General features: G+C 35.0%; 2 protein-coding genes across 2 annotated transcripts in view; both read left to right on the forward strand.

The window, feature by feature from the left end:
- LOC109839792 (probable NADH dehydrogenase [ubiquinone] 1 alpha subcomplex subunit 12) lies at positions 1,917-7,871 on the forward strand. Its single transcript, XM_020408286.1, has 5 exons — positions 1,917-2,005; positions 2,857-2,883; positions 6,509-6,600; positions 6,724-6,833; positions 7,524-7,871. The coding sequence occupies exons 1-5, from the start codon at positions 1,917-1,919 to the stop codon at positions 7,677-7,679; spliced, it is 474 nt and encodes a 157-aa protein (XP_020263875.1). The 3' UTR covers positions 7,680-7,871.
- The window catches only part of LOC109836970 (D-xylose-proton symporter-like 2), a 14,365-nt gene continuing 5,267 nt past the window's right edge, over positions 9,017-18,114 (forward strand). Inside the window, exons 1-10 of the mRNA XM_020405034.1 lie at positions 9,017-9,360; positions 9,448-9,539; positions 12,481-12,559; positions 12,665-12,724; positions 12,802-12,868; positions 12,952-13,076; positions 14,560-14,661; positions 14,746-15,114; positions 15,231-15,278; positions 15,389-15,451. Of these exons, the coding sequence (XP_020260623.1) occupies positions 9,292-9,360; positions 9,448-9,539; positions 12,481-12,559; positions 12,665-12,724; positions 12,802-12,868; positions 12,952-13,076; positions 14,560-14,661; positions 14,746-15,114; positions 15,231-15,278; positions 15,389-15,451 (1,074 nt within the window). The 5' untranslated portion in view covers positions 9,017-9,291. The remainder of the gene's footprint in view (positions 9,361-9,447; positions 9,540-12,480; positions 12,560-12,664; positions 12,725-12,801; positions 12,869-12,951; positions 13,077-14,559; positions 14,662-14,745; positions 15,115-15,230; positions 15,279-15,388; positions 15,452-18,114) is intronic.

An 18,114-nucleotide genomic window follows, 5' to 3' on the forward strand; every position in this document is an offset into this window, starting at 1 on the left:
AGCTGACGTGGATGGCTAAAAATCTGACGTGGAGGGGGTTTCTGAGTTTTCCACCCCTTATAATAGCGAACCAAACATCCCCTTAGGGGATGTTTAGTTGGTTTCCTAAAATCAAAGAAAAGGAAATAGGACCCCGACTATTTTTCTTTTTTATTATTGCAGTTAATCTTACTTTATTCTCCTTTAACTTTGGTTTGTTTTGCTTTTTTTCATGTCCAGGAAATGCCTTTTGGATGGAAATTTATTGTAAGTGGCAACTATTAGTATCTGTTTTGCCTCTTGTACACGTGAGAATGTTTATATCGCAATTGCTTGGGCTAAAGTGGTTACATGGAAGTAGCATGGCATGTCTTTCTGAGTGCCTCACTCAAAATATGTATAATTTGATAAAATTTATTTAATTTGGGGTTTTAAGATATTGATCCCTTAAATCTAGGGGTGGAAAATAACCTAATCAAATCGAATATCTACATATTTGAGTTCGTAATCAGTCAGATTTATCATATTCAGATTCGAGTGGAATAACAAAATGCTATTCATATTTGATTCGTTTATAAATAAGACATTTGTTAGCCTTATAAATAGAAAAATGATGTGGGCCCGGTGCACTGTAGCAAATGAGAGAGTGGGTGTGGTTGGAGGTGTGGTTGATGGTGTGCCCTAGTGCCACCCTTATAAATAAGACATTTGTTAGCCATTTATGAATCTTTGTTAGCCCAGTTGGTTTGTGCTTGGGCTTTGAAGCCTCTAGGTCCTGTTTTAAATTTGGGTACAAACATTTTTTTCCCCTTTTATATTTGGCAAATTTGTGTCAATGGCCCAAAACTGTAGTCCCTCCATTTTTTCTATGTGGTTCAGCACTAAGAAATGTCACATAATGTGTTGTACCCTTTTTTCATGTAATTATCATGCCAACTAAGCACAAAGAGAGAGAAACAAATATAAAAACCCAAAAATACCATCATTTCCTCCATTTTGTTCGTTCTCTCCAGATCTATTATGTTAGGTCCACTTTGATTCATGTTAAGTTTAATTTAATTTCTTTTAAGTATAATTTAAATCATGTTAAGTCTAATTCAACTGGTTTTAGGTCTAAAATAAGTTGAATTAGAGTTAACATAAACCATGTTAAGTCTAATTTAACACGTTTTAAGTCTAATTTTATGTTAAGTCCAATTTGATTCATATTAAGTTCAGTTTGATTCATGTTAAGTCTAACTTAATTCATGTTAAGTATAATTTACATCAATTTCATTAAAATAATTCATTTTTATTATTTTTTAGAAAGTTATTTTTAAATAAAAATATTTTTTCAGAAAGTTATTTTTAAATACTTTATTTTTAAAAAAATTTAAAAAATTATTATAATAATAATTTAAAAAAAATATTTTAAATCTTTAATGAATTCTTTTTATTTTGAAATGTTATTTAATGAATTTCTTTTTTTTTAAATGTTAACCAATGACTTTGATTATTAATAAATTTGACGACTTGCTGCCATTTTTGATGCGTAAGTTACATATGGCAATTAGGGGTTATTTTACAAATATGGTTGCAATTGTAACTATGAGTTATAACTATATATAATGTGAGTTGCAATGAAATAAATGTTTATAAATGAACAAATTTAACTTAGTTGCATGTTCCAACCATTCCAGTTGCAGTCTACGAAACGCCCGCTATACGTAGCAACGATCGAAGCATATGCACAGTACGTTGTATACGGGTCGGGTCCAAGTGGGTTCGCGGTACAGACCCCACCCAGGAATTTTACGGGACAAAAGTAGCCTTTGCTAGAAGCGACGAGACGAGTCTACAAAGCGGTGGTGGCGCACTTTGGCAATTCCAAACAACATGTAAATAATACGTAACGTCTCTTCATATTTTCGTCTGCAAACTGCAGAAGGAGCTTGAAAATGTCCTCAATTGTGAAGAATGCTTTCAAGGGAGTCAAAGGGAAGGGCATAGTTAATTTCATCAAGTACCTTAAGGATGAGGGCTACACGTTAGTCTCTCTCTCTCTCTCTCTCTCTCTCTCCTTCTTTCTTTTTATTAGCTTAATTAATGTCAATATCTTTAGTAGTTTTAAGTCTCAGCCTTGGATGCTTGTTCGTAGTGTTGCTTGGATTAATTGCTTCATATGTTAAGTTTGGTTATCTAAATTTGGTTCGTGATCGAACAAAAGTATGTCCATAAAACCAAGGGAGATATATACTTAAAGAGTTTGCACGGTGAAAAACATGCTAAATTTGGATCATGAGAAGATGTTTAGGGGCTGTTTGGTTCGTTTCTTTGATATAGAGAAATGCAATTCCATGTAAAGAAACACAAGTTTTGAGTTTTTCAAATTTTTCCAAGAAATAGATTGTTTTGCTTTGGTTCTCACATAAAAAATGGTGGGAAACCAATGTATTTACTTTTCTTGTGTTTGGTTCGCATAGGAAAAAAAAGAAAACTTTTGTAAACAAAGCAGAGAAGGAAAAAAATCTGACGTGGCAGAGTTTTTATCAATTTCACTTGGTTGGGGAAGGAAATCGGAGAGGGAAAAAAATCTTAGTTGGCGGCGATTTCAGCAGAGTTTTCCCTCTTCCATTCGAGCGAACCAAAGCGGCACAAAGAAATGGACGGAAACAAAAAAGCTGACGTGGATGGCTAAAAATCTGACGTGGAGGGGGTTTCTGAGTTTTCCACCCCTTATAATAGCGAACCAAACATCCCCTTAGGGGATGTTTAGTTGGTTTCCTAAAATCAAAGAAAAGGAAATAGGACCCCGACTATTTTTCTTTTTTATTATTGCAGTTAATCTTACTTTATTCTCCTTTAACTTTGGTTTGTTTTGCTTTTTTTCATGTCCAGGAAATGCCTTTTGGATGGAAATTTATTGTAAGTGGCAACTATTAGTATCTGTTTTGCCTCTTGTACACGTGAGAATGTTTATATCGCAATTGCTTGGGCTAAAGTGGTTACATGGAAGTAGCATGGCATGTCTTTCTGAGTGCCTCACTCAAAATATGTATAATTTGATAAAATTTATTTAATTTGGGGTTTTAAGATATTGATCCCTTAAATCTAGGGGTGGAAAATAACCTAATCAAATCGAATATCTACATATTTGAGTTCGTAATCAGTCAGATTTATCATATTCAGATTCGAGTGGAATAACAAAATGCTATTCATATTTGATTCGTTTATAAATAAGACATTTGTTAGCCTTATAAATAGAAAAATGATGTGGGCCCGGTGCACTGTAGCAAATGAGAGAGTGGGTGTGGTTGGAGGTGTGGTTGATGGTGTGCCCTAGTGCCACCCTTATAAATAAGACATTTGTTAGCCATTTATGAATCTTTGTTAGCCCAGTTGGTTTGTGCTTGGGCTTTGAAGCCTCTAGGTCCTGTTTTAAATTTGGGTACAAACATTTTTTTCCCCTTTTATATTTGGCAAATTTGTGTCAATGGCCCAAAACTGTAGTCCCTCCATTTTTTCTATGTGGTTCAGCACTAAGAAATGTCACATAATGTGTTGTACCCTTTTTTCATGTAATTATCATGCCAACTAAGCACAAAGAGAGAGAAACAAATATAAAAACCCAAAAATACCATCATTTCCTCCATTTTGTTCGTTCTCTCCAGATCTATTATGTTAGGTCCACTTTGATTCATGTTAAGTTTAATTTAATTTCTTTTAAGTATAATTTAAATCATGTTAAGTCTAATTCAACTGGTTTTAGGTCTAAAATAAGTTGAATTAGAGTTAACATAAACCATGTTAAGTCTAATTTAACACGTTTTAAGTCTAATTTTATGTTAAGTCCAATTTGATTCATATTAAGTTCAGTTTGATTCATGTTAAGTCTAACTTAATTCATGTTAAGTATAATTTACATCATGTTGTGTCTAATTCAACTTATTTTAAGTCTAAAAAAAAAGTTAAATTAGACTTAACATGAATCATGTTAAGTCTATTTTAACTTATTCTAAGTCTAATTTTATGTAAGTCCAATTTTACTTCATGTGAAGACCAATTTGATTTATATTAAATCTAATTTAATTCCTTTTAAGTCTAATTTTAATCTAGTTTAGTGTTAAGTCCAATTTAGTTCATCTTAAGTCTAGTTTGGTTCGTGTTAAATCCAGTTTAAATCATTTTTAAGTATAATTTAAATCGTTTAAGTCTAATTCAAATCTTGTTAAGTCTAATTTAAATCATTTTAAGTCTAATTTAAATTGAACTTAACATGAAATTAGACTTAAAATAAAATAAAATAGACTTAACATGGATTATATGTTAAGTCCAATTCGGTTCATGTTAAGTCTAATTCGATTCATGTTAAGTCCAATTCAGTTTATATTAAGTTCAATTTAAATCATGTTAAGTCTAATTCAACTTGTTTTAAGTCTAATTTCATGTTAAATCCAATTTAGTTTATGTTAAGTCTAATTTAATTTTTTAAAGTCTAATTTAAATAATATTATGTCTAATTCAACTTATTTTAGGTCTAAAAATAAGTTAAATTAGACTTAACATGACTCACGTTAAGTCTAATTCAACTTGTTTTAAGTATAATTTCATATTAAGTCTAATTTAATTCATGTTAAGTCTAATTTGGTTCATGTAAAGTCTAATTTAATTCCTTTTAAGTCTAATTTATATCATGTTATATCTAATTCTACTTATTTTAAGTCTAAAAATAAGTTGAATTAGACTTGACATGAATCATGTTAAGTCTATTTTAACTTATTTTAAGTTTAATTTCAATCATGTTAAATTCCTTTTAAGTCTAATTTAAATCATGTTAAGTCTAATTCAACTTTTTATAAGTCTAATTTTATGTTAAGTCTAATTAAAGTAGACTTAAAACAAGTTGAATTAGACATAACATAACTTAAATTAGATTTAAAATAAATTAAATTAGACTACATGAATTAAATTGGATTTAACATGAAATTATACTTAAAACAGGTTGAATTAGACTTAACATGAATTAAATTCGACTTGAAACAAGTTGAATTAGATGTAATATAATTTAAATTAGATTTAAAATAAATTAAATTAGACTTAACATGGATTAAATTGAACTTAACATGAAATTAGGCTTTCATGTTAAGTCTAATTCAACTTGCTTTTAGACTTAACATGAAAGAATAGAGGAGAGAAGGGTATTTTGGGGTTTTTTATTTTTTATTCTCTATATACTTAGTTGGCAGAAAATAATTGCTAAAGAAGGGTTGCAGAACATAAATATCCAATTTAAGGGCTAAAACACATGGAAAAAAGTCAAAGGAGCTGCAGCACATAAAGTTTTTATTTTTGGGGCCTTGACATAATTTTTCCTTCATATTTTCTAGGTAGGTTTCGCACAAACACTCTCCAAGTTATATACATTTGCAAATCTATTCTCAAGCACATCATAATCTTTGATTTCTCTTCTAAATTGCCTTTTTCTTCCCTTTCACATTTTCTAGGTAGATTTATGCACAAACACTCTCCAACTTATATATATTTGCAAATCTATCCTCAGAAACATCATAATTTTTATTTCTCTTCTAAATTGCATTTTTCATTCAAGTTTACAACTCAATCAAAACTAACTAATTTTTTTTTTCAAAATTTCTAATCTACCATTTAATAAATATAAAAAATTTGAATATTTCGAATATATATTTGGTTAAATTCTATTTGTTTATGACTGGAATACTAAAAGTTATTCATTTAATGTTAGGTGAACTACTGAGTCCAATTTTAGAATATCTAGACGGATAATAATCGAGCTGTTTATTAATTATTTGGTTTGCTTCCGTCCCTACTTAAATCACATGTGTATTTTGATATTAGTCCCCCCAAGCTTCATATTGTAATACGAGTCCCCTAAATTACCTTGATGTATTGATATTTTTACCATTCAAATTAACCCCTAAACCATGGCTGGGTGACACAAGCCATGGATGGGGCATTACCTTATCATCCCTCCATCTCTTCCTTACCTCCTACCTCTACGCGGGTATTCTCACCTCCTCCTCCTCCTCCATCACCGCCACCACTATCTCCACCTCCGCATGTATTCTAATCATCTCCTCCATCTCCTCCACCAACATCTCCTCTACTTCCATCACCTCCTCTGCCGATATTCTCACCTGCTTCATCGTTGTCGTCAGTCGTCGTCGTCACCACCACCACCATCACCACCATCACCACCTTCACTGGTAATGTCACCACCACTACCTTGGAGCAGTCCTAGTGGAGGAGGGGGAGGTAAAGAGGGGGCAGCGGTCGACGGCAAAGAGGAGGGAGATCGAGAAGGTCGGAGGGAGGTAGGTGAGGGGTATAACGCCTGTTCAAAAAAATAAAATAAAATAAAAAAATAAAGAAAACGAAACATTCTCATCCATTTTGACACCAACTGACTTGAGGGACTAATATGGGCATACTTTGTGAAGAAGCCAAAGAGCACATTGATGATTTTTGTCAGGGTATTTGGGTACCTCCTCACAGTCCCTATTGTTTTCCATAGGCAAGAGAAAATACATAAGATTGGAGCAACGCTTGTAGGAGTTGACAAATTTGGAAACAAGTACTATGAAAAGCTGGAAGATACTCAATTTGGTTCGTAAAACAATTTCGAATTGTTTGATCACGTACATGTGTACTTGCTTCAGTACTATATTTCATGATCAAGGAAGTTAAGAGTTGTATAAAAATATAAAAGATTTTGTGATGTTTTCGCAGGCAGACACAGGTGGGTGGAGTATGCGAAAAAGGGCAGATATGATGCATCTCAAGTGCCGCCAGAGTGGCATGGTTGGCTTCACTACATGACTGATCATACAGGAGATGAAGTAAGAGCTTCTTCAAGCAAATTTTTTATTTTTCTTCCTTTACGATCTGCCTATCTCAAGTCGCAGAATGGCCTACTAAAACTGTATCCAATTATCCAAAGCATTATTATTTATGACAGGTTTATATTTTCAGTCTGTAGAGTTTTTGTCTAAGAATCCGAACATGACCTTAATCTTACACCAGAATCTACCAAACAACACTAGTCAAAAAGATTCTTACCTTTTGATTTTTTGGTGCATTTTGCTTTAGAATAAAGACAATCTCTTAGTGACTCTATATGTATACAGTCAATGAGGCAGTTTTCAGGGTTAATTTCAGAAAAACCCCTTCTCTTTGGGGGTTTTCCAGCTAACAGCCTTACTATTTTGATTACACAACCTTAAACTTCGAGGTTTCTTACATAACTCCCCTTGAACTTCTTTTATTCTGCCAAACCCTCCAAATTAACACTGTCAAGCCTAATCTTCTGTCAAGAGTAAAAAAAACTGTACATTATGCCTTGTAACAAGTAAAAAAAAACGCACCCGACTGAAAATTTCTTTTCTGATATCTACACCATGCTTCAAAAAACTGAGTAATCTTCCATCTGAGAACATCTCCACATTCACTTATATCAGCACAAAAAACTTCTAAACAATGATGACTGGATACCATCACAAACTAGACATACATGATTTCCTTGTGGGCAGGTTTTGTTGCTGAAACCGAGCAGGTATGGACTTGAGCACAGGGAGAACCTCACAGGAGAAGGTTACGAGTATGCCAACCATTCAAAAGGGCGCCTTCCTTATCCCGGACAAAGGGATTGGAGCTGCTATGAGCCCTGGCAACCGACAAAAACATGAAAGAAAGAAAGAAAAAAAAAGAAGTGTTTAAGATGGATGCATATTGGGGGAACATCTGGGGTTTTGTTTTGCTTTCCTTGCTCTAATGTTGTGTATCTGTAGGCCTTGCTCTTTGATGCGCATGAGATGCACAAGGCTTTGATTTGATCCCTGTAGCTGGAGTTTGTATGTGTCACGTTTGGTATATGCTTTGTATAATCAGTATATATATTTGTATGTTGATGTATAATGCAATGTAATTAAAGACTTGGAAGTAGGTTGCAGTAACCTAAGGTATGGAATGTAATTGATGAGGGTAAAATATCAAGGCATGTCAAAACCTTGCTTATTGGATAACCGTGTAGCTGGCAATGGGTTTGGTTTGCCTTCTAGTCTACATGAGATGAGAGATTGCGGAAAACATTCGTCTTGAAATTTCTACTTTGGAAGTAAACTACTCCTTTTGATACTTCATAAAGGAGTGACAATCATTGGCTTTGTTCAACGTGTTGATTTTATACGTGTCATGAGGGTAGTCAGTAGAAGGACACGACCAATTAATACTAATAATAATACAAAAGACATTAGAGGAAAAGAAGAAGAAAATGACACATAAAGTCTCTTCCTTGTTTAATTGTAGTTATTTTAAGCCCCTAAAGATTACCCATCTTGGTCTTAAAGCAACGAATGCAATTTCATTATAAGAAATATTCAAAATTTTCATCTCGAACCAAACATAGTGTTATTTGTAAACGTATTTCCCTTTCGAAAAGGCAGTAGCAGCTAGAAAAATATCATGTAATGCAGCAAGATGACGTTAGAGTAAATCACAGTCAACCCTTGCACATACATTTTCAATATCACATCTCAACTATTTTATTAGTACTTATTATTATTCCTAGATTGGTATTTTTAAGATGAATAAATTGCACATAACACTTCACATTCTCTCGAATTTTGAATTGGTTGAAGAGCAGCTAATACTCTTAAAAACACAAATGAGAGGGTTACCTGCAACTTCTAATGTACTCTACAATTGAAATGCTCCTTTAGTTAGCTCTTCTTTTTTTCCCCTCAATATTTTCTCATATGACGTGGTTGGGAGATGACTAAGGGAAGGGAAGGAAGGGAAATTTCCCTTCTTTACCTCCAAATAACGAAGCTAAACCAAAATTTCCCTTCTCATTCCCTTTTCTACCCTCCATCCAAACATGCTAATAGAGTCAGACACAAAGGAAAAGAAAAGAGAAGATTTAAAAAAAAAAAAAACAAAAAACAAATTCCACTTACTAATCCAATCACGAATCTTATTCTAGTTTGACTTTTAAAAGAGATTGTGGATGGATAATCTAATCCTCCGTGGCGACAGCAGTCACCAACCACCCAACCTCCCCGTTCCTTCTCGCCGCAGTCATTACGCACCCCGCGCTTCGACACGAGACAGGTCGGTCAGTTGCGGTCATAAACAGCAACACGAGCGCGAATTCTCATCCGCCGCTGTGCTGGCTACATCACCATTCACCGATTCATCCGTGCGTTATTTAAAACAAAACCCAACGACCCCCCCACTCTCGCTCCTTTCCCTCTCACCGCTCTCTGAGAATCGCTCTCAAAACCCCAGCTCCTTCTGTTAATGGCGTCCGAGGCTTTGGATGAGGGGAGAGCTAAGCTCTCCTTCTTCTCTGGGCTCATGGGCAAGCAGGTAATCTACGCTCGGGCTCCGGTTCTTCGATTCTTGATTATGGTTTGAAAATTCGTGTTAATTTGGGGTTTTTTTTTTTTGGATTAGGGTTCGGGGGATGAGATCGGCACCGAGAGGGAGCCCCTGGTTGGGGAGGAGCGGTCGCAGGAGAGCTATTCGATCGGAGCTGCGATTCTCCCGTCAGTATTTCCACCATCTCTTGAGTCGTTTACATATCGTATTGGAATAAAAAATTGAGAATCAGCAGTCTTAAATCACGTAGCAGTGATGATGGTTAGCTGCTCTTGCTCTGAAGATTAAAAAGTTCGCAAATAGTACTTTTAAGGACTGTTTGGCTTGGTAACTGTTTGTGTGATTTCTTATGATTAAGGGGGTGTTTGGTTCATTTCCTAAAAATATAGGAAATTAAAAAAAAGGTGCTAAAACCCTTTCCAACCATTTCTGTGGTTCTCTCAGAAAAATGTTTATTGAAAACTTGTGTGGGAAAGCATGGGCCTTGTAATCTCTAGTTTGGTTTGAACTCAAAAAATAGGAAAACTAAAATTGCAGAAACCCTTTTTTACCATTTTTTTTTGTTTGGATTGCTAATAAGCAACAATAGCAAAGTTGAATGAGAATCCCTTTGGTGAAGTTACCACCCGCAAAATGAAAAAAATTATCATGCTATTTGTTAAACAATAAAATAGTAGATTCTCATTCATATTTCAAAAGCTACAACTGCTCCCCTTTATATAGGGATACAATAACAAGAAGTTTATTGTATAGTCACGTGGGACTAAACACAATTACCTAGTTACAATTATTCACTTATATCTCTCAATCACCAAATCTCTAATTTATACTCCTAATATATTATTCCTAATATAACTATAACATTATAGTTCTCCATATTATATTCCTTAACACTATTAAAAAGGGGGTAACCTTAAAAAAAAAAGATCTCAACCTGAAGGCATTGCTAATGGTCAAATATGAGGACCAATTTGCTTATAAATGTTTTGCAGCCAACATAGTTGAGCAAGGGATAACAATTACAGGAAAATATATGTAGAAGGCATTGCGAGTAGCCGAACAATCCACCAAAAACAACTACAATAACGATTGATGTGCTTAGTTTTGGTTATGCTCATCAAGATATGCTACACCACTAATTTCTACTAACATTGTAGGCTACAATTACGGTTCGTGCCGCCTATACTATGCCAGTAGAAATTATGGTTGCATATCTCAGAAATTCACACTCATCATAGCGGAGTAAAGGGAAATCGTCAAAGCGCATGTATACCAACCAAGAAGATCATATATGAAATAAGCTTGATTCTGTCAAATTTGACATCAAAAACCATGAAGGGAGATCACTATAATGCCCAGTTTGAATGTAACAGGAGCAACATGCATGAACATTAATAGAATAGAAGTACAATCAGTGAACTAAAAGCTTATGAACATTAACAGAAGTTCATCGACAAAACTCTCCACAATCAGATAAAGAATAGAAACAACATAGAGAATAGAAGCATAACTAGTATAATCATATTTAGTTATTTGGAAATTATTTTACATGCTAATTTTTCACTCTACTGTACATTACTTAAACTGTACAAATCAATTTACACATAGTGAGTAATACATCATGAATTACTAAATGCGAAAGCATGGAAAATTAAATGACCATGTAAAGCAAACTAATTAAAATCCATACATAAACAAAGCAGCCCACCATTTGCATTCAAAACAGAACATGCATGAACGTGTAATGCATAAACATAGAGATTATCTTAAGTAGACATGAATTACTATATGTGAAGAAAAAAAAGATCATGTATTGCATGATTACATACTTAATTTCATTAAAAACTTAATTAGAACATTATAAATTTAATTTACTAAATTTTAAGAACACATGAATCACTTAAAAAACTGTATAAATGAAATTCAACATACATGAACATGTAATACATCACCTGAGAGATTATCTTAAGTGCTCTAGATATGAAAAGTAAGTATATTAGTGAGAAATGCATGTTACAGTCTATTCCATTTCAAGGAAAATTAAAAAAAAATTAAGAATGAAATAAAAATAGCAACGGGTGCATACATTAACATCTATCAGAAGCAACATGGATTACGAACATGTACCAACTCTACTAAATTTTACAACTCAATTTTTTTTTAAAAAAACCATTTTTTAACTTCAGGAAGTAAAAGGGAGTAGAATAAAATATACCCTAGCTCAGAATTCAATTAGATCCGAAGAAAATCGAGATTTTAAAAGCACAATGAAAACTTTTCATAGGAATCAAAGAACAAAAGGTCAAGGCTTCAGGTTAGGAGATTTTTGGGGAAAACAAGCGAACAAAAGCCCCAGAAGTAAGATTCTGAACTATCAGAACAAGACCTTAGAACACGATCGTCATTAGCATCAAATTCATGAAATCCATAGCCCCAAATCTGAAAATTCTTCCTCAATCCGTCTTCAACAACATAAAATAGTTCAGATTCTTCAATTATTTAACCAAACGTTCAAGTTTTGTGAGCGATTTTGGTTCACAGCGGAGCTAGGATTTTACTTCTGTTGAGAGAAAGAAGCGCGAAGCGAGAGGAGAGAGGGGGAAATGAGACGGTGACCATAGATCTCCCCAGTTATTTCGTGGGTGAAAACCCAAAAAACGCAAGAAATGCAATTTGTGAGTGGGTGTCAGAATTCCACCCATTTTCAGCCCATATGAAGAGGAATTGGGTTGCAATGAATTAGGGGGGTTTTCTCCACTTTATAAAAAACCTTTCCCATTAAAAAAATGTGAACCAAAGCAAAGAATAGGAATCCTAAAATGGGATTTGTTTTCTTTGGTGGTGGTGTAGGGGTTTTCTAGGCTTTTCCAATGTTTTCAAGTGAACCAAGCACCCAGTAAATGCTGACCTATCTTGCATGTTCGGTGGAAAATAGGATATTTGAACAAGTATTTTACCATTCTTTTGGTTTTCCTTTCTTTGTATTTTTATGAGTAACTAGGTGAACTTTTGCATGTTCGGTGGAGAATAGGATATTTGAACAAGTAGTTTACCATTCTTTTGGTTTTCCTTTATTTGTAGTTTTATGAGTAACTAGGTGAACTTTAGGTTTTTATTCCCAGCTCTGGGAGGGTTGCTCTATGGCTATGACATTGGAGCTACATCAGGTGCAACAATCTCCTTACAGGTATAAATTGGGATTGAGAAAAAAAAAAAATAAGTTGCTCATGTTATGATCTGCAATTTTGAACATGAACCTTACCTCTGTTCCTCGTCATATTGATATATGCAGTCATTGACATTAAGTGGTACAACATGGTATAATTTGAGTTCGGTGGAAATTGGCCTTGTGGTGAGTCAACATATACCATGTCTTTTTTTTGGTTTATTTATTTATTAGTTGTTAATATGGTTATTTGAAATTTGCAGGTTAGTGGCTCATTATATGGGGCTTTGATTGGTTCGGCTTTAGCATTCACTGTTGCAGATTTTTTAGGTTTGTTAAAGATTCATCGACCCTAAGATTTGCTTCTATGGTGTTAATATCTTTATAATTTGGTTCCCAATGTTTTCATGAAGGGAGACGACGAGAATTAATTGTCTCCTCGATGCTGTATTTTCTTGGGGCTCTCCTCACAGCTTTAGCACCCAACTTTCCTATTATGGTACTTGGGCGGTTTGTATTTGGCGCAGGAATCGGGCTGGTAATTGAACTCATCTCCTTGCTTTCTTTTCTAATCCACAACTTTCTCAGTAGAAGAATGCATTTCATTGGCCTGTCAATGTTTAATAGATTGCTTTATAATCATTACACATCAATATTAGCTACTTATTTTTCCTTCAACATGTAACCTCCAAATTTTAAACACATTTCACAATGCTGTCTAATGATGTCAGTGGTGGTATTTTATGGTTTGTAGCCGTCCTTGAAGTTCATATTTTGCATGAACATATTTGATGAAGTTTGTTATGTTACCATGACTGTGTACTGTATGCTATGTTGCTTGAGAAGTCATCCTGTTTCAGGACACATATGTCCTCACTTTCTTTCAACAGTGGTGCATTACAATATCTGACTTGTTTTTTGTCAATCACCACTATTTTACCACTAATCTATTCTTCAGTAGATATAAGGTTTTACATGTAACCACTTATCTACCTTCTATAAAATTAAAGTGTGTTTTCGCCTCCAAATTGTAATTATTTTTTAAAATTCCCCTTCAAATTGTGATAATTCTAAATTTGCACTCAAAATTGCTTTATTCCCTCTATGTTACCCCTTATCTTAAGTTTATTCAAAATTTTAGGGTTAATTCCCTTTCTATCCTTATTGTAATTGTTTTTGAAAAGACAAGTAACAAAAAAAAAAAAAAATATTCAATGTTTCTTGAACAAAGCTGATGTAATTACCTGAGTCTTACTTGTAGTTAGAAAGCTCCAGTTAGAATGTTTTTCCTCCCTAGCATGTGTTCTAAGATAACTTTGTCTTTAAGTGGTCTGCAAAAAAATCTTTCCCACCCACCCACCCACACACACACAAAAACCACCCACAAAAAAAGGGGGATCAGGTGGGATATAAGATGAGCCCAGTCTTGTTAATGTGTCAAATGAAAGTTCTGTTTCTATATAGAGTCCCTCGCACATTGTAACAACTTAGGACTTGCAATAAAAAAGGAAAACAGATTAAGAATCCATTCTATATTCCAAAAGTTCCAATGTCCTGTTACTTGAATCTTTTATTCTCCTTGATTACAGAGCCTTTGAAACCTTAATAGTACTTCCATTGTTTGCACTTTTCTATCTGATCTCACTTTCTCGATCCAACCTGCAGCTCTGTCCATTAATATCGTAAAGGGGGTTCAAACTGAGGGTTACAAGTCTTTGTGGTTGATATAGAGTTTCCTTTTCCTTATGCATTTATACCCTTTTTTCTGTGCGTATGTGTGTGGGTGGGGGGGTTTTCCCCCATGAGTTTTTCTCCTTAATCTCTCTCCCTCCCTCTCTCCCTCCCTCTCTCTCTCTCTCTCTACCAGTATCTCTTGTTTTGACTTTTTGAGACTTATTTCGGCGCAGTTTTGACATCTATTCCAGTTTGAAGGTTATTTCTAATGTTTTGAATTAATCATTTCTTAGTTCTTACCATTTGGTTTTGTCTAAAATTCTTACTTGGTTATTTTCTCGATTTAGGCTATGCATGCTGCTCCAATGTATATTGCAGAAACTGCCCCAGCTCAAATAAGAGGCACACTGATTTCTCTGAAAGAGTTCTTCATAGTCATAGGAATGCTTGTAAGTTTTTCAGTATAGGAATCATGTTGTGTCTTTTATCCTATCTTCTGATTTCGAGTATCCATTGATCCTTCTGCCGCGCAGTTTGGCTACATAACTGGCAGTCTCTTTGTTGATGTTGTTGCCGGTTGGCGCTATATGTATGCTACTAGTGCACCTGTATGTGTCATTATGGCATTTGGAATGTGGTGGCTACCACCATCACCTCGCTGGGTGCTTTTATGCACCATACAGGGCAAGGGAAATCTGCCTGAAGCAAAACATCTTGCTATTTGCTGTTTGTGTCGCCTGAGAGGTCAAGTAAACGAAGGTTCAGCTTCAGACCAAGTTGATGCGATTTTGGATGAGCTTGCTTCTACTTCTGAAGAGAAAGAAGCAAGTTTCTTTGAAATATTTCAAGGAAAGTGCTTGAAAGCTCTTGTAATTGGTGCAGGACTTGTCTTCTTTCAGCAGGTAATGACATCCTCTATCATTCTTAAATTGTAATTTTCTTTCAATATTCAGAAATTTTCTGTAACTTTATGGAGCATGAAATTGATCGACCAACTCAATTTTTACTGGAATGTCAGATCACAGGGCAACCCAGTGTGTTGTATTATGCTGCCACCATCCTTCAGGTGTTGTCACTTAACCTTTCAGTAAAATTAGAATATTCCTACAAGTCTATATAACCTTACAAATTTACCAATGCAATTCTCTTCCCCCCCAACCCCCCCACCCCCAACAGAGTGCAGGGTTTTCTGCTGCAGCAGATGCTACACGTGTTTCAGTTCTTCTTGGTATACTGAAGGTAGATATCTCTTCCATAAGGAAATGGATTATAATATATTTCGGGCTACAATTTCAACATGTATTTATGAAAAATAGTTTTTAAGTTCCTTCATACAGCAAAATTATGCATTTTGTTATGACAAACTCCCCAGGATAAACTAAAATCAATCACACGAAAGCACAAAAAAATATCAAGAACACACAAACACAAAGATATACATGGTTCGGCTTGTAGCCTATGTCCACGGGCGAAGGAGGAGAAAAACTTTACTAAATAGTGAGGAATACAAAGTGGAGATCTCTCAATCACTCAATCCCAAATAACACCCCAGGATTCCCGTACAATCTCTCTAAATAAAAGGAACAAAAGAAGAGATAATTTACGATGACGGGATTCCGAAGAAACTTTGTTTCTTTCTATATTGGTGCTATAGTTGATGATGATGCTTAATAGAACCTGTCAGACCTTCTTTTATAGGAGCTTCTCCAAGTCGTTGGCCAATAGGAAACCGTATAGGAATATAATTCTAATGTGAGTCCAATTTGTGACAAATCAATCCTATCAACACTTGGACTATGAGAACTCTAACAAGGGCCTATTGGAATTCAATCCAATTAGATCAAAAGTCCTTATTCCACTAAGATTAAGACTTAGTTAAGATGTCGACACCAACTCAAATTCTAATGACTACCACATGCAATCATGGTTGAAGATTTCGAAATCAGATTATTTCGGGATTTGAGTCACACCACAACAAATCTCCACCTTGACTGAAATGTGTAGAAATCCTTCACTTCAAAAACTAGCTTACTCCACCTTCTCCAATAGCCCCATAGGGCATCTAAGTGCGGCACGTATCGATCATGTCCAAGTACCGCTTGAACTTGCCACCTGAAAGAGGCCTCCTCAACAAATCGACTGAATTGTCTGCACGACGATCGTAACGCTTAGCGAAGTCATCACCTGAAGTAGCTCCTGAATAGCTGAAGGACATAATTTTGTCAACTGACAATGCATAAACTACCATATCTTCATATCTTCGCGATAGTCGAATATTTTGTCTAGATCGATCTCTAACAATAGTGTATTCCCGCTCCTGAGGTACTTCATCTACTTGAACGGAATTTGGATGCTGAACTCCCGTAGTCTTATCCTGTTGAAGAGCTGAATCATGAATTTCTAACTCCACCTTATGTCTTGTAGTGCACGTCTTATCATCAACTAAAATCGATGACTGTTTTTGGTGGAACATAGCAGACTCATCAAAAGTAACATTACGGCTGATAATAATTTTAAGAGATTTCGGATCAGGACACCACAACCTAAAACCTTTAACACCTGATGCATAACCTACACTTCTTCGATCGCGACTCAAATTTCCCTTGATTAATATGCGCATATGCATGGCAACCAAATATTCTAAGATCAGAATAATCCGCAGACTTACCGGACCAAACCTTCTCTGGAGTTTAACAACTAATAATAGTAGACGGCGACCGATTCACTAAGTAACAAACCGTATTCACTACTTCCGCCTAGTATTTCTTGCCTAAACCTGCATTAAACATCATGCAACGAGCTTTCTCCAATAGGGTTCTGTTTATACGTTTTGTCACTCCATTCTGTTGCGACGTGGAAAGGAATATACGATGTCTAGCGATTCCCTCCTTGCAGAACTCATTAAATTTTTCTATACAAAACTCAAGGCCAGCCTCTCAGTCTCCTTCTCAATTAAAGACTTTCACTGCTTGAAAGTCACAAACACTTCATATTTATGTCTCAAAAAATAGACCCAAACCTTCTTGGAGTAGTCGTCAATGAAGGTCAATAAGTATCTAAAACTACTACCCTTTGAGACAACTTGAGAAGGTCCCCAAATATCTGAATGTATATAATCTAAAGTATATTTAGTCTGATGTACTTTCGTACTAAAGCTGATTGTTTTCTGCTTTTCATAGATGTAATGCTCATAGAATCCTAATTTTTCTATACTCTGTCCACATAAAAGACCTTTCTTACTCAACTCGGCCAACCCACGCTTACTCATATGATCAAGTCTCATATGTCATAATCTAGTAGTATCAGCTCCTGATATCGACGATGCAATCGGTAACGGTAGTACCCTTCAAAACATATAAGCTGCCAACTTTCTTTTCTTTCATAACCACAAGAAAGCCTTTTATAACCCTAAGAACTCCACATTCACTTGAAAAGTTACACCCAATGCTATTAAGGGTGCCAAAAGAGATGAGATTCTTCCTTAAACCTAGAACATGCCTAACATCTGTCAAAGTTGACTCCATCATGCATCCTAATCCGAATTGTGTCTTTCCCAATAGTCTTGTATGAGACGTTATTCCCCATAAGAACAGTTTCACCATCAATATCTTCATAAGTAGTGAACCAGTCCCGATTAGGACACATATGATAGGAACAACTCGAATCTAAAATCCAATTATCCATACTCCTATTTATATCATCTGTAGGCAATAAAATCATATCTTCAGCAATATCAACTTCAGCGGAGTTCACTTTTGATTTTCCTTCATACTCTTCTTGTTTATTCTTTTTCTGCAATCTGTAACAATCAGTCTTGATGTGCTTTTTCTTCATGTAATATCTGCAGGTCAGATTTCTGTGCTTCGACTTATACATGTTACCTCCAAAGCCCCTTTCTTCCG

The sequence above is a fragment of the Asparagus officinalis genome, chromosome 4 (genome assembly GCF_001876935.1).
Source record: "Asparagus officinalis chromosome 4, Aspof.V1, whole genome shotgun sequence".
Lineage (NCBI taxonomy): Eukaryota > Viridiplantae > Streptophyta > Magnoliopsida > Asparagales > Asparagaceae > Asparagus > Asparagus officinalis.